Source organism: Lissotriton helveticus, chromosome 9 (assembly GCF_964261635.1).
Source record: "Lissotriton helveticus chromosome 9, aLisHel1.1, whole genome shotgun sequence".
In the NCBI taxonomy this organism is placed as follows: domain Eukaryota; kingdom Metazoa; phylum Chordata; class Amphibia; order Caudata; family Salamandridae; genus Lissotriton; species Lissotriton helveticus.
The window spans coordinates 1,144,846,417-1,144,863,247 of record NC_136070.1 but is presented as its reverse complement, the minus strand read 5'-3'; the positions used below and the strand labels follow the sequence as shown (position 1 = coordinate 1,144,863,247).

The 16,831-nt window shown below is 44.2% G+C and overlaps 1 protein-coding gene across 1 annotated transcript in view; it reads right to left on the bottom strand.

Moving 5' to 3' along the window:
• ERC2 (ELKS/RAB6-interacting/CAST family member 2) overlaps positions 1-16,831 on the bottom strand; it is a 2,322,684-nt gene that overhangs the window by 1,209,927 nt on the left and 1,095,926 nt on the right. Inside the window, exon 8 of the mRNA XM_078661584.1 lies at positions 10,857-10,994. Coding sequence (XP_078517710.1) covers positions 10,857-10,994 — 138 coding nt within the window. The remainder of the gene's footprint in view (positions 1-10,856; positions 10,995-16,831) is intronic.

Genomic DNA, 16,831 nt, shown 5'->3' with positions numbered 1-16,831 from the left:
TGGTGATGGTGCCAAAGGCACTCCGGTGCTGCTTGGACTACCGAGGAATCAAGTCCATCACCAGACCTGATGCACACCCCATCCCCTGAGCCGATGAGCTCATTGACAGGCCGGGCACTGCCAGAATCCTCAGTACCTTTATTTTGACATCAGGGTACTGGCATATCACTCTGACTGAGGGGGCCAAAGAGATATCATCATTTTCAACTTCAGAGTATGCCCAGACGTAGGTCCCTTGCTCACTTTGCCACTGGATTCAAGCTAGCCTGGCTGATGAAGGCTGATTAGCCAGAAACCGGTCCTGGGATGCTTGTTACCGGTCCAGGGAAGACATGGCTTGGCAGTTCGGGCTGGACTGTTCCCATGAGGCACAGGGTCAGACTGATTTGCATATGGCCATGTCTAAACTGGGGTGGTGGAGCGAGCTAAAGAATGATGATGGATTAAACCCAGATCAGTTGACTGGGGTTGAGTGCTTGCATTGTTCAACACTCCGCCCATCATCCCCTTTCGTTTTGCTTTGTTCGCCCTATGTTGGCAGGGTATGCCCAGACGTGGGTCCCTTGCTCACTTTGCCACTGGATTCAAGCTAGCCTGGCTGATGATGGCTGATTAGCCAGAAACTCATTCCAGGATGCTTGTTTCCGGTCTAGGGAATACATGGCTTGGCAGTTCGGGCTGGACTGTTCCCATGAGGCACAGGGTCAGACTGATTTGCATATGACCATGTTTGAATTGGGGTGGCGGGGTAAGCTAAAGAATGATGATGGATTAAACCCAGATCAGTTGACTGGGGGTGAGTGCTTGCATTGTTTAACACTCCGTCCATCATCCTCTTTGGTTTTGCTATGAAAAATGCCCTGTCACCTTCCAAATGTTGGTTAACAGGGCGCAGGCAGGTAAGAAGCCCTTTTGTGCCACCTATTTAGACGACATTGCCGTCTACAGTTCCAGCTGGGAGGAACACCTGCATCATCACCATGAAGTGCTTCAGGCTCTACTACAGAATACTTGTTAAGGGTTAGGGCACCTTTATTGCCCCCTTAAGTGAGCTGACTTACATTAAGCAGGCCAGGTTGGTGATCTGGACAGAGGCTTGTCAGAAAGACTTTGATTCACTCAAATATGCATTGTGTACAGCACAGGGCTGGACTGGCTACCGGGCAGTTGTGTGTGCTGCTGAGCTGGGGGCTAATTTCTCTGTGGTGGGGGCTTATTTCGTTGATGGGGACCTGCGTGCGCATTGAAATAAAAAAAGCAAAACGGATTTCATTTTTCACACGCAGGTCCCTATCATCGAAATCAGCCCCCAGCTCGGCAGCACACACAACTGCCCGGTAGCCAGTCCGGCCCTGGTACAGCACTGGTAATCAAGGCATCTGACATCTCCAAGCAATTCTTCATTCAAACAGACAATTCAGACCATGGCATAAGGGGAGTATTAGCACAGCTGAATGAAGAGGACCTAAACCGACCAGTAGTCTTTATTATTAGGAAGATACTCCCACAGGAACAGCATTGAAGTGTCATTAAAAGAGAAGCTTTTGAGGTAGTCTGGGCACTGAAGAAGTTGAGACCATGCCTGTTTAGGAGTTACTTCCTGGATCAGACAGACCACAGTCCCTTCAGATGGCTCATGCAGATGAGGAGTGACAATCGATACTGTTGAGGTGGTTCACCTCCATACAGGGAATAAACATTTTGGTGGAACACCATCCGGGGTCAGACAGTGTCACTGCTTATGATATCGCCATTTGTTTGGGCCTTAGTGAAGAGAACTCCCAAGGGGCTGGGTAGCTCCCCCCTTTTTCAGCTAGGGGGGACACATGTTAGACCTGCCAACATTAGGGTGGTCTTCCCACAAACATTTTGCCTACCTCCTCCACTTTTTTTTACCTCGGTTTTGCTTGTTTTAGTACTCTGTGCACATTACCACTGCTAACAAGAGATAAGGTAATTGTGCTCTCTCCCCTAAGCATGGGAATATTGTCTCATCCCCAATTGGCATACTTAATTTACTTATAGGTCTCTTGTGAAGTGCACTGCGTGTGCCTCAGGCCTGTAAATTAAATGTTACTAGTGGGTCTGCAGCACTTATTGTGGCATTCACTTAAGTAGCCCTCTAACCATGTCCCAGGCATGCAACTGTAGTGCCTTTGCGTGCAGTTTACACCGCCATTTCAATCTGGCAAAATAAACCTTTTGCCAGGCCCATACTGTCCCTTTTTACATACATATAAGTCAACCCTAAGGTAGGCCCCGGACAACACACAAGGCATTGTACAATATGTTTAAAAAGCAGGGCATGTAGTTTTAGCTTTAGATGTCCTGGTAATAAAAAAATCTGTTTTCACTACTGCAGGTCTATCTTTCAGACTGAATAACATTGGGATTATCTTATTACAATTTTAAGTTTGATTCTCAATTGTGAAGAGACAACTTTTCAAGTTTGGTGTCTCTGGACCAACAATTTTAAATTGCAAATCTGAAAATGCCACTTTTTTTTAGAAAGTTGGCATTTTCTTAGTTGGCATTTTCTTACTTTAGCCCTTTGGTGCCTGCTGCCTGTCTGTGATTCACGTCTGGGAAGGGTGGCAGCTGGTCTTTCGCACATTTCTCCTGTACAGCACATACAATGGGAGCTTAAGTGTAACTTGATGGACCATCAGGCAGGGTGGGAAGAAGGAGCTGGACCCAGCCTCACCTACACCTGAGTAGACTGTGCCCTGTATCCAAACAAAGGTCTGCATACCCCCTGTAGTGAGTCTGCAGTCAGGGCAAGAAGTCAGGACCTCTATGCACTCCAAATACCTGCTTTTCAAGTCTCTTCCACCTCAAAGGCAGAACTGGGTATAAGTTCCGGACCTCTGACACCACCACTTCAGTAAACTTCTGGGCCTGTGAAGCCTCTGCCAGGAAGAAGCTGTGCTGCTGAAGAACAGCCATTTTGCTGGGCTGCTGCTATGCTGGACTCCTGCCTTACTGGACTGCCCTGTTGCCTGCTTTTCCTCTGACTGGGTGAGTAGGACTGGACCTGCATCACTTGAAACCACAGTGATTTCAAGGGCTAGCTGGCTGGCCTCCTGATCTGAAGTCTTAGGGACATTAAAGACTTCCAACTTGCCTACTTCTGCACCACCTGGAGTTTGCTATCTGTGAGTCTGCCCTGCCACGTGGTGCCACCAAGTCCTGGACCATTGGTAGTGAGGCCAAAGGTGCTTGCTACTGCAAAACACATGCATCCTCTGTCAAACCGGAACATTGGCGCTGTTCTGTGGATGAGAACCAGAGCATCGCCTCTGTCGCGTGGATCAGAACTGGTGCATTGGTCCTGTTGCGTATATCAGAACCAGAACATCATTCCTGTTGCATGACCAGAACCGGCTCATCACCTCTACTGCATGGATTAGACCAGACACAGCCTTCGGAACCACTACTGCACAAGGTCTCTGCATCTCCGTCAACAGCATCTTCCCCGCTGAAACTCAACATTGCAGCTCTTCACTCATTGGAGATGCATGGACCAGGAACAAAGCATCACCACCACTGCGTGGATCGACACGACGCACCCCTTCAACTATGCCCTGCATCTTCAACATTGACGCTGGCAGGCTCAAGGTACTTTTGTTCAGCAGGCCTCACTGGGTTCTGGTATCCAGCCTACACACCATTGCAGTCGGCCAAAACATTTGACTTTGCTCCGATCCAGCCCAACCAGATATCTCAAGTAAGAGCTTATTGCATCAAAGATCAATTTTACAGTTTATTCTTTGAAAAATTAATTTCTCAACTTTTACTTATTGGATTTTTGCCATTTGGGTCTTGCTTTATTTGTTAAATTAAGTTCTACTTTTCTAACCTGGTGTGGGATCTTTTTGTGTGGTGTTATCACTATTTTACTGTTTGAAGTGTTGCACAGATACTTTACACATGGCCTCAATGTTAAGACTAACTGCTGTGTGCCCAGCTACCAGAGGGGGAGCACAGGTTAATTAAGGGTATGCCAGCTTCTTACTCTGACCAGGATTGTGGTTGCTGTCTGACTTGAGCTCATACCCTAGTAAAGCAACAACTTAATTTCTAACTCCAAAGCCAGAGGGTCCTCCCAATTCAGTGGGTCCTACCAACCGCTTACGAGGGTCCCGAACACCATTCGGAAAGTCTCCCATTGACTTCAACGTGAGCCACTGTTCTGATTGACCATACAGGCTCCCATTGAAAAAAGGGGTGGTTGCGGAAAACCTTGCACCCTGGTGGAGGCACCCCATGGTGCCTGCCACACTGTGCATGGTTTTAATGGGGGGGGGTCCCTTGGGCACCCCCACGAGCCCCAAATGTAGGCCTCCAGGTGAAGAATGGCTTGCTACGGAGCCCCCAAAGTGAGATTCCGACAGCCGTTCTGTGCAGGACAGCCTGATTTGCAAAGGGTGTTCGAATCCAACATCGTAATGCATTGGTTGGAAACGCGGTCCTAGAGATGTAAGATTTGGTTTCGACCGTCTCGGAGTCTACGAATGCCGGACGGAATCAATTCGGACTGACCGAACGGTTACCTTTCCTTCGTAGTGGGTCTGAAACCAAGATGGCCACAAGTTAGAGGAGCTCTGATGGCCTGATAACAATCCTGCATAATCCTGCTTTCCCTTCAGGAACAAACCTTACTGAAACAGCGTACAAGATGACCCTGTGCCCTCTGGGGTGCCTGACTCACTGTTGGACACCCTCCTCCCAGTTAGGCGGTTGGGGCCACACGTGCGGAGCTTGCCAAGGGGAAGAGGATCTACTGGGAGCATCCCAGGCGGCGGCACATCCACAATCAAGTGGTGAGCGGCCTGTCGTGTGACCAGGGAGCACCTGGAAAACCTGCAGGATCTGCAGGGATCCGGACGGCAGAGACCGCTGGCCCTGGCTGGGTGTGAGTGAGGGGCCTCCATCACCTGCGAAAGGGCCGTTACCACTACAGGGTTACGCAATGATTATGCTGGCTGTGGTGGGGAGGAGATGGGCTGCTAATGCCGCCGAGGAACTCTTTTGTACTGTATTGGTGCTTGTGTTTACCTGCTGGCACAGAGACTGAAGTTACCAGAGCACTTCAAAAATTGGGTACGGTGCGCTGGGGGAATTTTTTGAAGATAGTGTAGTCCCTAAGTGGGATGACATTCCTAAAAAAGGGACATTCACTACAACACTGGACCAATTCCAATACCTCAGAGCTAGACATGCATGGCGCAAATTGCTGATCTACCCAAAAGATGGCAAAACGAATGTATGGGTTGATACAGGAACACAAGAGGACTTTGTCACTGAAAATTCGCCAGGATTGTCAAAAAGATTTGTATGTTGATATTAACGACAAGAGCTGGCAATAATGCTGCACTGTCACCAAGCGTATTTCCCTAAACAGTAGACACAGGCTCATTCACTTCAAATATATCAATAGTCTATTACACACCAGAAAAAGTTTGCAAATATGCCTTGTGGGACACTGCTGCTTGTCGTAGATGCCCTGAGCATTCAGCTGGTTTCATACATGGTACTGCCCGAAGGTCTTGGGCTTCTGGGAGGGAATCTTCCACAAATTAAGTGAGATTACGGGACACTCACCTGTACCTAGTCCCTCACTGGCTCTCCTAGGTGCTAGTTAAGGAAGTAGACAAGGCCATTAGGAAACTGGTTGTGATAGAACTCCTATTAGCCAAACAGAGAGTCGCCATGAGATGTGGGAAGGCTCCCTTACCTACTTGGAATAAATGGGCCGCAGATATGTTATATTGCAATACCCAATCTGATGCATATAGTGAACTATTGCCTCCTCAGAGCCGACCCAGGAGCTTCTGGGAATTGTACCAACACTATTTGGTGAGTAAGGAAATGGGGGAAACTTAAGGTGAAAAAGAACCAGTATGATGGACCTCTTTATTTGTAAACTAAGGAGTATGAAAGTCCAGACTCAATACACTGTACTGTATAGTCTATGCTGCCTTGATGCCTCAATTATCTTTTTTCTGTTCTGTTGTGCCGATGTTAAAATCAATAAAATTAAATAAAAAAATTAAAAAGTTCTCCATTGTGTGTGGCTGTCGAGGAGGAATACACAAAGACAAACTCTCAGCTACACCCAGCCATGTGACCCAGAGATAGGCTGTGGGCACCAAATGGCTGAGGCAAGAAAATGGCAACTTTCTAATAGTGTCATTTTCAAAATTGTAATTTGAAATCCAGCTTCACCTTAAATGGGGATTTTACATTCCAAATACACAAAACATAAACTAGTTATCTATTACCATTTGGAAATTACACTTATAAAAGGTAATAAAGCAACTCCAATGTTATCCTATTGGAGAGATAGGCCTTGCAGTGGTGAAAATCACATTTAAGAGGTTTTCCCACTAGGACAAACTTAACAGTACATCTTACTTTTTAAATAAAATGCATCCTGTCCTCTGGCAGGTCCATAGCCTACGCTAAAGGTGACCTATCAGTATTAAAAATAAAGGTTTGGGTCTGGCAAAAGGTTTGTTTGGCCAGGTCGAAATGGCATTTTAAATTGCGCATGCAGGCTCTGCAATGGCAAGGTTGAGACATGTTTAGAGTGCTACTTAAGTGGGTATCACAACCAGTGCTGCAGGCCCACTAGTAGCATATAATTTACAGGACTTGGGCACATGCAGTGCCACTTTACTAGGGACTTACAAGTACCTTAAACATGCCAATTGGGTATAAGTAAAGGATACCACATTTTAAGGGAAGAGCACACACACTTTAGCACTGGTTAGCAGTGGTGAAGTGCACAGTCATAAAGCCAATAAATTCAGCAAAAAGTGAAGGGCAAAGCCAAACGGTCAGGGGATGACTTTTCAGAAAGGGCCAAGTCCAACATGCACAATATGAGATACTTAGTTATATTTGTATACTTCTCCTAGCATCTAGCAGTGACAGGTTCTAGTCTGCATTCAAAAGTTAGGAACTAAGGGCTAGATATGGGTAATTTCTATTTACCGATTCCTAAATACCGAATTTTACCGATTCGGTATTTAAGAATCGGTAAATAGAATGTAGGTAACCAGTCGGTAAATTTTACAGATTCGGTAATAAGGAAGTCCTTCCCATTCATTCCTATGGTCCTGCAGGCCCATAGGAATGAATGGGAAGTCATTCACTATTACCTATTTGTGTAAATACTGAATCAGTAATAGGGGGAGCATATTCAAGGGTGGCAGGGTGTCACATTGACACCCTGTTGCACCCCTGAAACGTGCATGTGTGCACATGTGGCGCACATACATGTCCTAAGGGCATGTATGTCTGCCACATGGCACTTTTAAAAAAGCACAACATTTCTTTTTAAAAGGTATTCGGTATTTACCACCAACTTGTAGTTGGTGGTAAATAACGAATCCTTAAACCAACAATGCACTCACTTGAGTGCTCCCTACATAGGATTTAAGGATTCAGTAATTTACAGATTCCTTAAATTAAGGAATCGGTATTTTACAGATTCCTTAAAATAACAAATCGGTAAATTACTGAATACTTAAATCCAGCCTCCTACATCTCGAAGGGCTAAATACCGGTCGGTAACGGGAAATTTACAGATTTTTGGCCGTAACCGACCGGTATTAGCCCACCTACATCTAGCCCTAAGTAGCAAATCAGGCTTTCTATAAACTCAAATATGTAGGAAATAAAATAATTCCAGAAGAGTAAATTTTCATCCTAAACTGCTACTTCTTACGAAGTGAGAATGTCTCAGTGTATTTGATATAAGTAATGGGTTTCTCGATGAGACATAGGACACTCTACGTTGGCTTCCTCCTGCTACCAACTGATGGCATTAGACTTCACTGGAAAGGTTTTTCCGGTTAACATGCTATGTTGTAATTCACAAGAGACTTCATTGCAAATCATTTGCATTTTCAAGAAGATGGCACATGAAAAAAGGTATTGACTGTGCCCAGTTTTCTTAACTGTGGGCTATCACACTAACCATGAAACAATTAGCTTAAGTATGAATTGTCATAAAGCATGTCTAAGGGTAAGTGGACAGTGATTGAATTGACTTGATGATTGTAATCTCCAACAAATGGCTCAAAGGAAACAGTCAAGAACATTCTCTACCTAAGATGCAAACTGATCTTGAAGCAATGCCGAGACACATCATAAAGATTGTGATGGGGGTTTGAATGATGAAGTGGGTAATGACAACAGAAATCATGACAAAACCATGGGAAAGAAAGGTTGGGGAAACATGAACTACAATGGAGAAAGAATGTTTGAATTTTGTTGCACAAATGATCTAGTCATAGAAGGGATATTATTCCCCAATGTGGTATAGACCAACTTACTTGGTATTCACCAAGTAGCAGGGACAGAAACCAGACTGACTACTTTGATGATAAGCATTCACTGCAAAATGTCAGAGTGAGGACACATGCGGACACTAGCAGTGACCATCTTCTAGTGACCGCTATTCCAAACCTCATAAAAACAGAATGCAAAACATTAGGATGACAGCACTTTGATGTAGCAAAATTACAGAATCTCAAGACTGAGATGGTAGTCTTCTTACAAATCAAAAAACGGTTCCACCTCCTGGCAGACCCTGACAATAAGTCTGAGCCAGCAGCAGACTCAGTCATAAAGACATGAGAACTTGTCTCTTAAATATATTTTAAGAGCAGTAAAATACGTCTGTGAACCAAGTATAGTTAAGACAAGACACATGCAATATATTGAAGAAAGGAGGGAAGCAAAAAATACATTCTTGGTGGCTAAATCTGAGTAGCTGCAAGAACAAGCAACAGTACAAGAAGCAAACAGAGCAGTCAAATGAATAACAAGATCAGGCAATCGGGTGTAAATGGATATCTTCTCAGCCAGGAATAGGAGGCAGCCAGTAGAGGAGAATGGAGGAAGTTTCTTTAAGATCAAGAGGATAGTCAGTGGTAAATCTTATGGAAAATGCAGCAGAACTATCATGGACAAACAACGTAGGCTACTGACTACAGAGAAAGAGTGGAAAGCACACTGACCCAAGCACTTAAAAGAAGTCTTGTACAGACCAGTACCAGAAAGCAAAGCAGACATCCATGAAGCAGAGACAGACTTGTATGTGGACACTGCCCCATTACAGAAAGAAGAAACCATAACTGCAATTCAATCTCTCAAGAACTAAAACGTTCCTGGCTAAGACAACCTGAATAAACAAATGTTCAAGGTACTGCCTGAAGCAATAGACAAGATCCTCTGACCTTTGTTTACATTGATTTGGGAGGGAAACAACGTATCAGACGACTAGAACCAAGGCCTTTTTTTTATCAATAATCCAAAGCAGAGAGCATTAATCAAAAGTAACAACTGGCAGGGAATTATCTTCTGTCAATTGAGAGTAAAATCCAGGTGACAATCATTTTACAAAACATTTCTGATGCACTTCACAATCAGTTAAGAAAAGAAAAGGCTGGCTTCCGCAGGGGCAGAGGGTATGTTGATCAGATCCTCCCTCTATGCAACATCATAGGGCAGTGCATGGAGTGTCCGAGACAACTATGCATCAACTTCACTGATTTTGACACAGCCTTGGACAGTGTCCACCATGACAGCCTCTCAGTTTACTGAAAGCCCATGGCATACCGCTACCGATAGTACTTCTCATCAAAAGGTTTTGTAAAAATGTAACTTGCAAGGAGGGAAATGATGAATATTGCTTTGAAGTCAAGACCTGTGTGCAACAGTGATGTGTTATATCAGCATTCCTCTTCAACCTAATCATTGACTGGGTGATGCGACGCTCACCAGAACACCAAGCAAGAGGCATCAGATGGACCCTATTCTCTACACTGGAGGACTTTGACTATGCAAATGACACATTCCAGCATATGCAGGAAAATACATCTCACCTCAACATCTATGTACAGCAAGTTGGCCTGAAGAGCAACACGAATTCAGAAATCATTTAGTTGCACATCCCAAACCCTTCAACAGTCAAGGTTGATGGATAGAGCATAGCCATGACTGTTGAGTTTATCTACCTAGGTAGGTCCGTCGGACGTGACAGAGGGACAGGCAGTAATATCAAAAGCACACAAACAAGTTTAGGATTGCCTTCATGTTGCTGAAAAATGTGTGGAGGTCATCTTAGTGGAGCACCAACACCACGCAAATGCTTTACCAGATATGTGTTCAGTCCACATTCTTATATGAATCAGAATGCTGGTGTATGAACAAAAGCGACATCACTGATCTGTCAATCTTCCACACTAGTAACTTGAGAAGTATCTTACGCATTTTCTGGTCACTAACTATGTCCAATCAGGAACTGCAGACCAGATTCAAGCAGGAAAGCATGGACACCAACATTATGCAAAAAAAAAAACAGGACACACCATAAGAAGAGAACAAGACTCCATCACAAGAACAGCCCTCCAATGGAACCCAGGAGGAAAACGGAAGAAAGGTAGAGCAAAAAACGCATTGAGGAAAACTGTGGAAACATAACAAAGGCCCTGAACCACAGCCGGCGTACCATACTGAAACTTGCAAACTGAAAATTGGAAATCCTTCCTTGCTGTCCTACATGACAGTCCGCATACCAGGCAATTAGTGATTAACTAAGATAAATGTGATACGTGAATATGTAAATTTATTTTGGAAGATAGGTCTGTTTAATTGATTTGATTATTAGATGCTTTAAAGTATTTTTCATATTGTGTTTTTTTTTAAATTACAATGGCCCAATACAATCTTCATTTACTGTTGGATGGGTGACAGAACTTACGTTACTTAATCAACTTTACTTACAATTTTTAAATATAAGATAAATGGCAATTGACAAAGTCTGAAATTAAAACTTTTACCTTTTCAGACAGAGCCTCTTCTAATGTAGCTAAGGCAGTGTCGGTATTGCTGGAATCTGTCTGCAATGATTTCACACGGTCTTTAAGATTGCTGAGTTGTTTATCTTTGTCTCTAAGCTGTTCCTGTAGGTTTTCAATCTAAAAGATAAAAACATTTCAATTCATGAAATTTCATATATTGTGTATTCCAATGTCCAAGTTATACATATAAACATTTCTAAAAATGCATGTCAGTAAAACAGTCATGGTATATATATGAAGGGTTGAAAAAAACTCTATTTTGTCCAACCTCATGGAATGACCACTACAAATGTATTTTCATTCTTTTTCGACTGGTGATGCCTTTTAATAATGAAGTAGCCCAGCCACAACTTTCTTCTAGCACAAAGGGCCCTGTAGTTATATAACTGGGGGGGGTCATTTAGTAATCTTTCATGCAACACAGGGCAGCAAACAAAGATGCTGTGCTGCATTGCGTGAAATGGAGAGAGCAGAAATGCTCCCTATTATGATCTGCTCTCTCCTTGCACAGGTATATATATTCAGTACTCCTTTTCTTCACCGATTCCCTGCACCTTGGAATCAGAAACGGAACGGACTCCTCTTATTTTGTGCAAATTGTTTTATTTCAAATCCTGCTGTGCCACCATGACACGTGTCAGCCCCTAGAGGCCTTGATCATATATATAAATGTGTGTGTGTTTGTGTTTCATACAATTGATAGCCAGTAGGTAGTTATAGTTAGGACCAAAGTTTCCATAGGAAAAGCGTTTTTTGTTTTTCCAATGGGCACCGCTTGCCAAATTTTCCCAAAACAACCCCTTTTTGGATCAGCAGCCGGGTGGAAAATGTTGGTGTGATCAGTTAAACATGGGCTGAGAAAAAAAGGGGGGGCGGGGTCTTAAAACGTGTCTTCCCCATGTTATGTCTATGGGGATTTTTCATTTTTGGAATATGACTACAACCCGAACCACTGAATGGAATTACACCAAATTTGGCAGAAAGCTAGATGTTAATCCTAAAGGGTGCTTTTTGTGACTGGGTGTAAATCCATTCAGTATTATTAGATATATTTAATTTGAAAAATATAGATATCTGGGCACGTGAGTCCATGCAGTGGAATTGCGGATCCTACTGAAATACTATTGGCTGTCAACACTTCAAACCAGGACATGTTTGCAGCCATCTTGTGATGTGGCTTAATCCGAGTGTTAGAAATGGGATTTCTGGTTGGCTAAGGCTTGCGCCAAAGCCAGGCAGAAACCACCACTCTAGTCAGGGCAAGGGAGTTACATGCCAAAGATAACCCCTGCTCACCCCCTTGGTAGCTTGGCATGAGCAGTCAGGCTTATCCCGGAGGCAATGTGTAAAGCATTTGCGCACGCACACAACAACAACATCCCAGGCACACTACAAAAGGAACTCCACACAAGGTTATATAATAATAGCCATTGTATTCTCTTTTTTTTTTTTTTTTTAATATTTTTATTTGCATCAAGGGGAACAAAAAGAAAAACTATAATACACAATAATTGTCTACATACAGTTTAGCAAGATCGGTAAATTAACATTTCTAATGCAAAAAAAATACATAAATCATAAGCAAAGTAGAGGCCACCCAGAAGAAAAAAAAAAAAAAAGGGAGGAAAAATATACTGTTATTGAGACATTATTAACCCCTAGATTCTGTCGACTTTCCGTTTCGTCTGCAAGCCCCTTGTAGCAGCAAGAGCAAGCTCCATATTATATATTTCCTTAACCAGGCTCCACCACTCCATAACCGTTGGTGTTTTTTTTTAATCCAAGCCCTAGCAATAACGAGCCTAGCACAAGTAACTAAAATGTTCAACAAGTCACAAAATACCCTAGTACCCCCAAATATACCCACCAACACATCCATTGATGAAAATGTAATAGGATGAGCAAGTCTATCAGAAACAACCTTAGTTATTCCATCCCAAAATTCACTAAGGTGAGGGCAAGAAAAAAACATGTGAACAATGTCAGCACCACTTAGGTCACATTTTGGGCATTTCGTACGCTCGCTGAAATTATTATTATTTGTTGCCCATTCAAGAATTCTCTCGGGGGTATGATACAGTTGATATACGGTTTTAAACAACTGTAATTTAAGACTGGAAGATTGAACTGACACATTTAGGCTAGTAAGAGATAAAGTAATTAGATCTGATGGTACATTCGTCGCCAGTTTTCTACTCCATTTCTCGGTTAATTTTATGATGTCATTAGTATTGAAGCCAGAAAAGATCTTATACCCAATACTAATCATTGCTTTATCTGCTTCTCTATAAATGAAATCCCAAACCTCAGAATCTAATACGGTTGTAAGCTCTAATTTCCTCAGTAGATAATCTCTAATCTGATAGCATTTAAACCAAGCCACTTCCGGCAGATTGTAGCACATCTTCAGTCGTTCATATGCCATGAATCCCTTGTGATCATATAAATCACCCAAAAATGTAATACCGGAGTCTAACAATAAGCGACAAGCTGAGTCATGAAAAATTGCAGGTAGACCCGGATTACCCCACAAGGGTATTTTATAATGTAGAAGAGAGACCTTACTCTTAACCAGAATGCCAAATATTAACTGTATCTCGTACCATCTTGAATTTAACCCGTTTAAAGTAATTAGGGTCATTTAGCCTATAAAGAAACATATTAGCATCCCGTCCTAGTAGAAATCTATGAAAATATAAGCATTTATCGGGGACCAGCAGGCTGCGAAAACGAGTCAAAAAGGCCGACCAATAATAAAGTGTAAAATCCGGGAGAGCCAGTCCTCCTTGATTAAAAGGAAGTTTGAGTGAGGACACAGCCCGCCGGGCTTTCTTATATCCCCATATAAAACTGCTTATAATTCCCTCTAATCTGAGAAAATAAGAATTGTTTACCCGTAAGGGAATTGCTCGAAATAGATATAAGTACTTTGGTAATATTTTCATCATGACCAGGTTTATTCGGCCAATAATGCTAAGCGGCAATTTATGCCATTTCTTAAATTGCATAGCAGTCTCTTTTAATAAAGATTCATAATTTAATGCCACAATTAGATCAATATCCGAGGAGATTTTAACCCCCAAATAAGTTGCTACACAGCAAATTCCTAAAACCGGGGCTAGCGGTTGATGGTTCATAATGATTTGAGTTTTGGTGGTGTTGAGTCGATAGCCTGAAACTAAGCCATATTTTCCCGCTTCTACTATAATACCCTTCAAAGCTTGAGGCACATTGGAAGAGAAAACTGCAACATCGTCTGCGTACACAGTAATATCAAGTGCATTTGAACCATTAAAAAAAGGACAAATTAAAGCCTGGCGTTGAAGTGCAATCAAAAAAGGTTCCATACCCAAAGCGAATAGCAGGGGTGACAAAGGACACCCCTGCCTTGTCCCTCTCCTAATTGGGAAAATAGAGGAGCATTTTCTCATAGAGCATACCTTGCCCATAGAATTATCATACAGCGATTGAATCCATCTTAAGAATTGGTCTTTGATGCCAAAGGCCTGCAATGCAGCCCATAAGAAGCCCCACCCCACTCGGTCAAATGCCTTCTCAGCATCTAATAAAATCATACCGAGTGGGGTAGACAGGATCGAAAGCAGAAATAGCCATATTAATATGTGCTGTAGTATCTCGTTTTGGGATAAACCCATGTTGCTGGGAGGAAACAAGCTGAGACATTACTGGCGCCAGCCTAGTTGCCAGTATTTTTGCAAAAATGTTAGCATCGCTATTAATGAGCGATATTGGTCTATAAGAGCCTCTCTCCTGAGGTGGTTTACCCTTTTAAAAAAAAAAATAATTTGGGTTAAGTTCCAGGACTTTGGTGCTTGCTCCTCATTGCCAATAGCATGGATCACATCAATTAGTAGTGGTATCAATTCCTCCAAACAGCATTTAAATAATTCCAAAGGAATAGAATCCTCACCTACAGCTTTGCCCGTTGCTAAGGAATTGATAGCCTTTGTATTCTCATAACACATTAGAATAGTAAAGACATAACATACACTGTGCCAACTGGCACGGCCAATCTTCACTAGGGATTATTTACACATGACAGGGCCACGTGGGCCACTGTCAGGATCAGCACTTAGCAGAAACTTGTAAAAGTATAATAGATCATAAACATACAACCAGTGACCACTGGTAATCACTGTACTCCACCACAACCTGTAACATAAATTACATTCTGCACAGTCACATCAGGCACATATTACATTCTGTGCCAACCTCACCAGCATCAACACATTATGCAATCTCCTCAATAGTACCCCACACAGTGAGACATAATCTCACTATCATAATCACATGAAATGCAAAGCAACCTCATAATCATAAACCATAGGTAGAGGTATCCAATAGGGTACGTAAAACATACTAAATGCATTACATTTCCTAGCACCACATTGCATGAGCACATCAATCACATTAGGGCCTTGCACCCTATACATCTACCAGTCCCCCTGGCCAACTAGCCATCTCCAAAAGGGGGTTCAAATGCCCTGTGTCCAAAATGTCAGGGCGCGCTGCCAACGGAGCGAAGGTCATGGGTGCGCCATCTGCACAAACCTAAATGTTGCAGCTGCCCACTACTTGCTGGGCAGCTGAGAACCATCACATGGGGCCTAAATGATGCAGCTGGCACTAAGTGCTGCGCAGCTGGGGAAGGTCTGGCACCTCTGTGCCACCTCTGGGATTCTCTCACGAATTGCGCCTCACGGGGAGCCATCCGGCTCTGAAATAGTGGGGCCAAACTGTTGAGCCACCTGGCTCTTCAAGGTAAACATGTGGAGCGTTGGAGCCCTCTGGCTCTGAAATCAACTATGCCCCAGGAGCCCACTGGCTCCTTAAATAAAATGTGCCCCCACGTTGGAGCCATCTGGCTCGGAATACCGATGCCAAAAAGTTGGAGCCCTCTAGGCTCTAAGGGTAACTTATATACATCACCCCCGTTGGAGCGGCCCGCTGCAAGACGGGGCCGCTCAGAATGCAGACGTTACCTCGATCAGGCACCACCTAATGTGCACACGGAGCTACCCCTCAGTCGCCTCTACTCACCGGCTACTCTTCTCAGGCGGCAGCAGTGCTTCTCTTGGCGCGGCGGCAGCGGGGACCCGCTGCACCGCGCTTCCTCCGGGAACAACTCCTCGATGCCGCAGGGCTCCCTCCGCTCTTGGGAGCCCTGCCGAACCACCATACTCCTTCTCTCCCCGCACGGGAGACCCAACATGGCACAGATTCCCCCTGGCCGGGGGTAAGCAAAAGTGACGGACACCAGGCCCCGCCCGCAACCAGGCGGCGGGCCGGACTTCGGCTTCCGGTGCTCCTCCCGGGCTGCGGCGGCGATTCCTTTTGCAATGAGGGGTAGGCTCGCTCGATATCGAAATTACACACGGGGTGGGCACCCGCTCTACTTGTAAATACACGCATGGGCAAAGTCGCGGGGTGGGCACCCTCGCAGGTTTAAAAAGGAAGGCCAGCAAAGACGCAGGATGGGCACCTGCGCACTATCGTCAAAAAAAGCAGGGTGGGCACCCGCCAGGCTGGCATCACAGGGCAATCCCTAAGGTTGGGGGTTCCCTCCCAAAGGGGGGGGGCTGCAGCTCAGCGCTGCTCAGCCCCAGGCTCTCCCTCTCCTGGGAAAAAGCACAGCGCGCACAGGGCGCAGAAAGGCTGGAGAAAGTCCTGGCAAGAACAACGAACAGGTCCAAAGGTTCAGAAAGTCCTCCAGGTATCCTGGGGCAGGGTAGGGGCAAGGGAGGCAAGCCTTCCCCTGGGCCCCAGCAGCAGCACGCCCCTGGTTGTTTCAAGTCAAAAGCAAGAACAAATTCATGGGGTCACAGCCCCTTCTTTTATATCACATTTTCTTTTGTCTAAAAGGGTGCAGGCAATGGGAGAACCAACTATAACTGGTGCAGGGGAACTCCTGAGCACTTTGTTTGTCTCAGCCC